Raw genomic sequence first — 9,778 nt, forward strand, 5'->3', positions numbered from 1 at the left:
TTCAAAGGCATTGCAACGGGTATTCCACTTTGTTACGTTTCGTCTCAACGTAGTCAGACTTCCTCAGACAAGTAGTTCGCAAATACTTTCGAATCACTCAACATAGTCGCTGTAGTTCTCCCATAAAGGCGGGGGGAAAGGAGAAGTAATTAGGTACACATTAGTTCAATCAACCACTGTATTATAGCCGGCGTGGAATAAAGGTGCGGCCGGCGGTTTCATCCAGTTGTCTGTATCTGACTGCATAAAGATTGCACACCCCTGCCCTATATCACTCGAATTTCTGATCTATTACTCAATATTTCCTACTTTACGCAAAATTTCGACAACATTGCATTCTGGAGCCTGCCACCAATTCTATTACTTCCGACTCAGCCATTTCGATCGCTTTTTATAGTTTTCTACGAAATTCTGATTTGACACACCTACGCCAAGCATGGCCATCGATAAATTGACTCGCCCGACTTTCTTGGTCGTGGAAAACGGTTCTGCATGAATGGATAAATTCTGCAATGGTATTTCATGCGTGACTTTGAAGCATAGTTGTGTCATAATTACTGGTTGGCATGGGGCAGAACATACATATCTGGTAAACAGCAAACAATATGTTGTTGTCGCGCCAGCGCTAATTTGAAATTTTTTTTCTTGGATTTCGTTTATCTTAGACTCAGATTGAGATGAGATACGTTGAAGCAGTGGTTTCCAACCTATGGGTCGCGATCCAAAACTGAGCAACATACATAAATAGATGAAGATTGCAGCAATAGCCTAACTAATCCTAAATTAAGATAAACAGGATCAAAAAACCTATTTGTGGACGCTATTCTGTTATTGCTGCCAATTTCCCTATCTAACCTAACTTATCCTTGAGAAAGTATTGAACGACATGAGATAACTATTACTTCACGAGCTTATCTTAATTAAGATAATCAGGACCAAAAAAAATAAAATAATTGTGGACACTACCCTGTTATCGCGTCATCATTTTTTTAAATTTTTTTTCCCTCTACCTCAGGTCGGTTCAAGTTCATTTAAAAAGATTGAGGCAGGGAATAGCCTAATCTGAGTTATTCTAGGCTAAACTCATCAGAATCGTGGTGCAAAAATATGATAGTATCATGATTGTTTTCTTTCACGTACTCTTAACAGTGTTGAAGAATGTGTTCCGTATTGCAATAGAATAAAAATATAACATCATTGACTTTACAGGTATTAACATTGGATCTTTTGTACAAATCCCTCGCCAAAAAGAAACATCCCCGCCATTGCCTAAAATAAGAAATTAGTAATTTTCCAGTCAGGGTTGGAAATGCGGATCGCGCTGAAAATTCAATATTTCAAATCATACCTAACTACAACTGAATAATTACTCATTTTTGGATTTCCGCTTCTAGGAGACCCTTATTATCAGTCGTTCTGTCTGTCTGTTTAGATAGAGCGTCTTAATAATAATTTTTCATGCGGGTTATCCTGTCACCTTAGTAATATGCGTTTCGTAGAAAGGCCGGGTATGGATTTTGTTTCCACGGTAACAATGAAAAACGCGCCGATCGTTATGAAATTTCCATTTTTTTCACAATTTATCGCCGTTTTCTCGCCAACCAAGTCGAAAATTAAAATTCTAAAACGCTACCTTCCGAACAGCAAAATACTCTTTCCAATAAATCGTATTTGGTCTCGATACCTCATAAACTGGAGAATCCTTAGGCATTTTAGTGAACATTTTTTTATATTTATTTTAGCCACATATCAGTCACGCAAGTATGTCAACGGAACGCGCAGCGTTTAAATGAACTGGCATTTTCAGTAGTGTCTCCTATTACCTGTTAGTAAACTAAAATGACGCGGGCCTCAAGCAATGGCGGAGATCCAACTGGGCGCCTAGCCGCCTACCGGCTCATTCATTATTTTAAAACATGGCGGTGGTGTTTTTCTGAAATTTCACATTTTTACATTAGTTGTGGGAGCTTTGTACAAAAGATCCAACATTCCCCTTTTCTCTGTAGAAATAGCCTTATAGCTTATGACTTTGTACAACAGCATGACGAAGTGGCCGTACCTACTACTGCTGGTAGCTGTATTGCAAGGGCTGGCTACGGTAAGTCTATTCACTAGAGGCGTAGCCCCCTTTCTTGAATGCGGAAGTAGCATTTTTCTTGCACCATACACAATTTTTCGTAGTTCAAAATCACTAGATCCATTCCCTAATATCGACTCGAGTTAATTTTGAAAATTTGGTTTTGACTGTCAGATCTGCCTGGCCTAACGTTTTTTTTCCACAGGGCCATCGTTTCCCAACGGCGAAGATCCGGAACCCGATACAAGTCATATTGGAGGACAATCATTCCATAAACTATACCATAACACTGGATGGATCCGTATCAACAGGGGCGGACTCCTTCGAATGGGAGGAACACAGGAGGCCAAGGTAAGAAATATCGTCAGAGCTAAAATTTTTATGTTTCGTGCCTTCACTCAGAACAAGGCTTTGTATAAGAATACATTAATATGTAAGCAGGGGCGTAGACAGAAAAAAATTTGGGGTCGCTCCCCCCCCCAAATTGGAATGTAAAAAAAAATTAGGATTTTAATTTTTCATAGCTTAAAACGCTTTTTAGGCCGTCAATACTCTTGAAAACCCACGTTTTTCGGCCTGGCCAACTTTTACGGTCAAACTTGGCAATGAAAAATTTCCGAACCGCCTCTCCCTTTAGAAAATTCTTGGATACGCGGCGTTATATGTGAGAGCCACTATTTTGGAGAACCACAATCCTCAGAGTACGGTTTCGCTCACACAATTAAATCGCCATGTTAGGTGGAAAGGGTATTTTATTGAACGGTTGCGTTTTCTCGATATCGGATCAAGTATTAATTGTAGACGATATGTTTTATAGTCCGACGTTTTTTGGCTGAAGGTTCCAAACTTGAAGAATGGCCTATCTACTGTTCAGACCAATACGACCAAAGAACTAGGTAGAATATGCGTAATCGGGAAGATTCAAGCCTAGTTACAAGGGCGTATGCAGGAATGGGGTTGAAGGCGGGAAACCCCCTTTTAAATGTCCAAAATAAAAAGCATTTTCTGTACCCTACGTGGCAATTTTGCGTAGCGGGAAACAATTTTCCGACACTGTGTTTTCCGACGTCTGACAGTTGAGGTCTATTTTTTTGGAACCCCCCTTAGAAAAGTCCGGTTACGATCAAGATTTCACATGCTTCTATCCCCAGGTACGCTTCAGCATCGAAGATTGAAAACCGTCTTGATGCCGTTACCAACGTTACCATTGACGCACAGCAAGGAGTCTACCGGTTCAAACTCAGCGCAAAGTCCACTGGGAGGCGCAAGAGACCAAGAACAAGCACGGCGTCCTCAGTGGTTCATGTTGAGGTGAGGGAGGTTACTGTGAAAAAAAATCATTTTTCTTGTAACTGTTGTTCCAATAAATTTTCAGTTTTTTGAAAGAATTTCGAAGGATGATTATTTTTTCTGATAGCTATGGTCCCGATATTCCCAACTAAATTTAGCAGTTTTACCGTGTTCTAAGGACCATAAGGCGCACCGAGTTATAAGGCGCAGCAAAAGAGAATACTATTCCATTTAGCCGCGACCCAATTTTATTTAATTCTGTTTATCCCAGCGTAAAATATGAATCTGTAACTCGGCATCTGCCTTTTAATCTTCATTTTTATGTAGATAGACCTTTTATGGGTGCCCAAAACCCTAATTTTGCCTTTTTTTCACCTCACACAATTCCTGTTGTCCCTATGATATAACTTCCAGATGTAAAGTCAGTCACCCAATATCTTTTTTTTCAGTCGGCATCAAGTGTCGGGATGTACATCCTTTCATCGGACATTGTGACGAGGCTATTACAAATGCAGTATCAGTATCTGGGATTGGTGAGTAAACTCGTGATCATTTCTTTATATCAGAATCAGCTCGGAGCAGAGTCACTCGCACTAACACGGCACCAACTTGTTTTAAACGTGCAGTCCTCTTAATTTCCAATATTGTCGTATTTATAACAGTGTTGGTTAGTAAGGTGCGAGCAGTGTTTCTCCAATCGAAAATAGAATTTCTAGACTGCTCGTATTTACTGCCGTCCTGGGGAAGCTCGAGCTACGAACTGAGCGCGAATTCTATTTACAGAGTCAACATTACAAGTCAGCTTTGCGATACTATCCGAATGTTTCCGAATACTTCCGAAAGTTAGCGAAGACGCGCGGAGCCATGTTGGATGAAGTTACAAAGTATATACTTGCTAAGCAGGTGAAAATGAAATATTGTGACGTAAGTGTGGTATGACGTCATCATAATTATGACGGTTAGTATTTATAGTAAATAAATAATCATATTTTAATCAATGTTGCTGATCCCGGGGCACTGTGTTCTAGCGCAGTATCACACTAGGCTGCGGACCGGTACCGGTTCGTTACCGTTGCTCACTGTGTATTAGTGCAGTGGTCGGCAGTAACTGGGTCGTGGACGATTACCGGTAATCCAAAAATATATCAACCACCGTGCATTAGTGCGATGGTCGGCAGTCACTGGGTCGCGGAACGGTACCGGTCCGGCAGAATTTCGATACCGTTGCCTATTGTGTATAAGTGCGGTGGTCGACAACCACTGAACACGCCCCAGTACTGGTTTGCCAAAAGATCCATTACCGGGCCGCATTCCTTTCCATGTAAATTGTTCTAAAACACAATTTATGGAAAAGATGTATATTATATAGCAAGTTTGTGCAACAGACGGCCCGCGGACCATAACCCGTCCGTCAAGCCATTTCATGTGGCCCTTGACAACACTCAGATTTTCTCCGCCAAGTATAAAAATCTGAATTCTGTCAAAGCCGAAGCTGATGTTATGCAAGAACTCAAGATTTCAAGTGTTCCACTAAAATTTTTCATTTTGCCAATGGTTAATACGTTGTGTACATGGGAAAACAATTTTTTTATGTGGCCCAAGCTCGATATCTGAAGTAGGGTATATGAACCACCCACAAAAAATGTTGCACACCCCTGTTATATAGCTTTCGGTTCGACATGATTTCCGAAATGAAAAACCTGTTGTTAAGAGTTCATTCATTACAACCTGGACCTCTTTAAACTTTGATTTCATCACTGTTTCTTCATATTTAGGTAACCGAAGAGTTATTGCAGTCTTGTCCTACCGATTTCGTGCGGATTATGATGTCAGAAGGTTTCAACAACTCTATTGTATACAACAATGACGTCACTGAGTTGATGACGTCAGCGTTTGTTGTAGCTAGGACATCAGAAGCGGAACTAGGAGGAAAATTGGCTGAAATATCTCTATACGCTGAGAAGAACAACGACTTCGAAGTAAGTTCAAATCATTTTGTTTTTTTTAAGATAATTTGTTCTAAGCGACAGTATAAGATCAGCCCCCCTCAACTAGGGAGACTCATTTCATAGCAAGTTTCGGCAAAAGTAGAGTGGAGTTCTTTATTTAGGATTGGTTTACATATTTATCCCGTGGAGAGGAAAGCCGATAAGGCGACTTAATCATATGCCGAACGACGGCCCCGTCTATTTACCAGTCCATGTCGGTTCTGGGATTGGCATGCCAGTTATTTGTTTCAGATGCATGTATGTCGTGCGCAAGAAAAACAAGACCAGAGGAATCCGACTAACTAATCTCTTATTTTATTTCAGTTATCGGAATTCGTGGCAGCTGACTTACTCCCTCGAGTGACGAAAACGTTGCACGAGCACACGAATCATCTTCGAACAACTTTGCGTGCGACTGAAGCATCTCCACAGCGACATCTCGCGGAATTCCTTTTTGATAAATATTTGTTTATGTAAAATTTGTTCATCAATGCTTTAATGCATTTTTGTGTTAATTGATAAAACACAAAAGGCTTATTTGGAACGTCCAATGTCAAAAAATTTTCTGTTATATTTTGTCGTCTTTATTTTCTCAGTTTCAACAATTTTCATCAAAAAAATCGAGTGTTAAAAATGCCTTTTCAAAAGTCTAATGTACATGGCTAATTTTATTTTGGCATTATTTAACATTTTTTTGAGAGGTCATGATTCATAAAAGAGCATTGATATGGTAATTCATCACTTTTGCGGCAAACTGAACTGTTAATTTTATATCCGATCAGGTTGTATATTCAAATGTATATCACGAAAATTTGCAATATTTCGGTGTTTACATGCGATGCGGAGAATTTCATGTTTTAAGAATAAAAATATTGAATCCAATTCAATTCAAGTTTAATTATGCAGTAATGGAATATAAATAAGAGGTTGATACTCGAAGATATGGCCAAGAATTCGTTAACTGTTAGTTAGAACAGTGGCCCCCAACCGTTTTTTCAGGCGATCAAAATTCTCAACAAAAATGTACTGTAAAATAGCGTTACCTAAAGATATACGCAAATTCTGAACGGCATGTAGTACCTTAATGACGCAAAATAAAATTAGTAATATAAATGGCTCAGCAATCAGATGATGACAATGCTGATAATTTTGAGCTCCACATATTCTTCAATTTTATTGAGGGTGATATATATGCTTTTGCATGCTCTTATATCAGCCTAACCCTGCGACCGAAAATAGCGAATCTGTGGAATCATAGCAACATTGAAACTAGATAGCGATCGGAGACCGCCTACTAATGATCTGCAGTTTCGATTCCTTCGCACTGACTCAATAGCGAAACCACGTGTCCCATCACTAAATAATTAATAGCTCGCTCATTATACGACATAATTTACCCGATATTTATCAATAGGCTTTTGGTCCGAGATATGATAAATGCACATGCAAAATTTGGAGCAGATTCAGCCCCGCTTTCGTGAGATATCGCGTAACATACGAAAGTGTCTAACAGACAAACGAACAAAAAAAAAACCCAGACAAACAGACAGACAAATACCTATCAACATACTTACCGATCGAGATCGATAAGTAATAATATTGTGATAAAATTGTACACATACCGGATTATCAGCTGCCAGGTTTTTATATATTGTATAGCACTTGTGACAATAACTTCATCTCGTGTGCAGGTATGGAGTGGAACACACATTCTGTGAGAGATTGTCATAAAAACACTCGGGAATATTTTAAAAACAGGCTCAATAACCTATAACCAAGACCTGCACCGCAAAACTTGCAGCAGTATCCTGGTCAAAGCACTCAAACTGAAATCACTACCTTTCAGGTTGTCGAAGCAACTCGTTGTTGAGATGTTTTCTTTTATGGACGCTCAACCGTGAAGCAGACGCTTTTTTACGAGTGTGTGGCTTCCGTGATATGGTGGATTAAATAGACCAACCAAAAGATTGTGTTTCACAGCAGAGATACAGTCCCAGATATTTCAACAAACAAGCTGGTGTCTTAAATGATCTGACTAGAGTGGTAAAGCCATAAGTACCACGCCCGATAAGAGACTCGAACCCTTCACCGTTGGATGTTGGACAGTTCAACGCCCTTCCGACTGAGCTGACCGTTTAATCTTAAGCAAAGAAACATGTATGTAAAATATTCACAATTGTACTTTAATCAATGGTTCCAAAACAAAACCGGTGAGACAGTCTTAAAAAGACTGAGAAGGTGGTGTTAATAAATTAAAAAACTTTTCTGAGAAACTATCCAACTTAGGATAAAGGTATGTTATATTTGCATTACTGCATGTATTTATATTGAAGCCAAAAGTTCCCTTCGTTGGTTCGGATTTAATCTTTATTAATATAGGCTGTTAAAGCTTTGGTTTATTACTCAAACTAGACTACACACATGGTCGGCAAATCGTGAACCGTGATCTTATTGTTGCCCCGAGCATATTCTAGTGGGCATCCATTAAATTTCATCTATGGGCAGTGATGCACAAAAAAGTTTTATAAATCCCAAAATTATTTGCGAAGCACAATGTTCCAATGGCCTGAATATTATCAACTGACAGATTGAGCCCCGTCAATATTCGGGCGACACCGAGGCTAAATCAATTGTTGCGGAAATCGCAAACACTCTCGATGGTTGTTGGGCTTGAAATCTTTTACTGTTACTGTACTCAATTGTACTGTTTCGGCCTCACTTGAAACACTTTCCACGCTAGTGGGTTCGTATGCCTACAATTCAATGACTCGTATTTCATGTCAGTGAGTCATGTAGACCAGGGCTACTCAACTGGCAAACCGCGGTCCGAATCCGGACCTTTCGAGTATTGGATATGGACCGCATCTAATTATTTATTTTGGATAATTTGCCCCACTTTTGAAGTTCCTGTTATAAAATGACTTTTACAGTTTTGAATTTATATATGAAAAGTACTATAACACCATAATAAACAATCTTGATTAGATAATAATCATTAACAGGTCGAGGAAGTACTCGTTTAAGGATGCTGAAATATAATTTCTGGAAACACCGGACCCAAATAATTTTGAATTTTTGTATGCGGATCTTCGGTGGAAATAGTTGAGTAGCCTTGATGCAGACAACCCAAATGAGTTTTCAATAGGAATCTAGAAGAGCCTAATTGTATTACAGCACGCATCAAACTAACATTTGATTAGAATAATTCACAAAGCTTAAGCCGTATTGAACCACATTGTAATTGTGAGCACGGTCGACTTAGTAGCAATATTTTGACTTCATTTCTGTTGATTTCTTTACATGCGATCATGACCAGAGTACCTACTTAATTGTCATTATACTTTTAATAAAATTGTAATTAATTGTAAATTAATAAAATTGTTCATCTAACTCTTGGACTACTTGATTCTTCGATATTTTTTTCTATGTTTTATATTAGGTAGCCATTTGAGAATTGCTCTTAATACTACCCTACTGTTGAATACCTTTAACCTATATCAGATATTCATGTCTTATTTGATTTTATAATTCCTGTAACGTTGTGTGAAACTCTGACTCCAGCTCCCAAGCACTTGATCGCAGTAACATGTACAAATTTTTTTTCCTACCATAAAGGTATGGTTTATTCGTTGGTGATCCTGTTGAGGTTACCCTTAGCAGCCTGTGAGTTTCAGTGTAACCCTGCGCCAACACAATTTAACGTACAATGCCCTTCATTAGACCATGGTCATTTCACAATTGTATCATTGTGAGACTGCCTCACCGCGGCTCCATGGTTAGTGGTGTTCGGAGTCGTTTTTCTTTTGTTGAAACCGGCGAATGCAAGGTATAGCAGATCACCTCGAGGTATTTTTTTTAAATTAAGATACATAATGACTTTTTAATTTATAATTTCCCGTTAGACTTATTTATGGGTGCTGCTGCTCGGTAACCAGTATGTTGGTTTTCGCGTCTCCTTCACCCTGAAATACGGTATGTTTATATAATTTATTGCAATAGTATGCCTTATGCCTATTTTCATTATGGTGAAATAATAAACTACTGATTTCTGATCACATAGTCGGTGTTACGCAAAGGTATCTATTCATTCTCACCTTCTGCCATTGTGACAAAAATGCGGTTTTTATGGTCACTGTATAACTTCCTTCCTAATTCAGTAAGTGCTTATGATGATATTTTCTCCATCGTAATCATTCACCCATGGGGTACCGTAACCATTATTGATGAGAATGCCAGCGCTTTTGGCCGTAGTCTAATTATGCTTGTATGGAGCAGTCTGACAGAAATTATTTTTTTGTTGAACTGTTGAATCACAAACAAGCGAGCCCAGGTTATTCAACGGAAAAAATTTGGATCTTTTGTACAAATCTCCATTAATGCAAAAATGTGGGACCTGCTGAAATATTCCCGCCAAGTTTCAAAA

The 9,778-nt window shown here is 38.9% G+C and overlaps 1 protein-coding gene across 2 annotated transcripts; it reads left to right on the forward strand.

Annotated features, from left to right (window-relative positions):
• On the forward strand, positions 1-6,242 carry LOC120343150 (uncharacterized). Of its 2 annotated transcripts, XM_078111047.1 has the most exons (8): positions 1-19; positions 2,007-2,098; positions 2,283-2,428; positions 3,229-3,388; positions 3,817-3,900; positions 4,151-4,291; positions 5,143-5,346; positions 5,680-6,242. In XM_078111047.1, the coding sequence occupies exons 2-8, from the start codon at positions 2,024-2,026 to the stop codon at positions 5,830-5,832; spliced, it is 963 nt and encodes a 320-aa protein (XP_077967173.1). In that variant the 5' UTR covers positions 1-19; positions 2,007-2,023; the 3' UTR covers positions 5,833-6,242. The 2 variants fall into 2 exon arrangements, with proteins under 2 accessions (XP_077967173.1, XP_039268204.2); XM_039412270.2 differs by lacking the exon at positions 1-19 and having other exon boundaries at positions 1,473-2,098; positions 4,151-4,270.
• The last annotated feature ends 3,536 nt before the right edge of the window (positions 6,243-9,778 follow it).

This window comes from Styela clava, chromosome 3 (assembly GCF_964204865.1).
Source record: "Styela clava chromosome 3, kaStyClav1.hap1.2, whole genome shotgun sequence".
In the NCBI taxonomy this organism is placed as follows: domain Eukaryota; kingdom Metazoa; phylum Chordata; class Ascidiacea; order Stolidobranchia; family Styelidae; genus Styela; species Styela clava.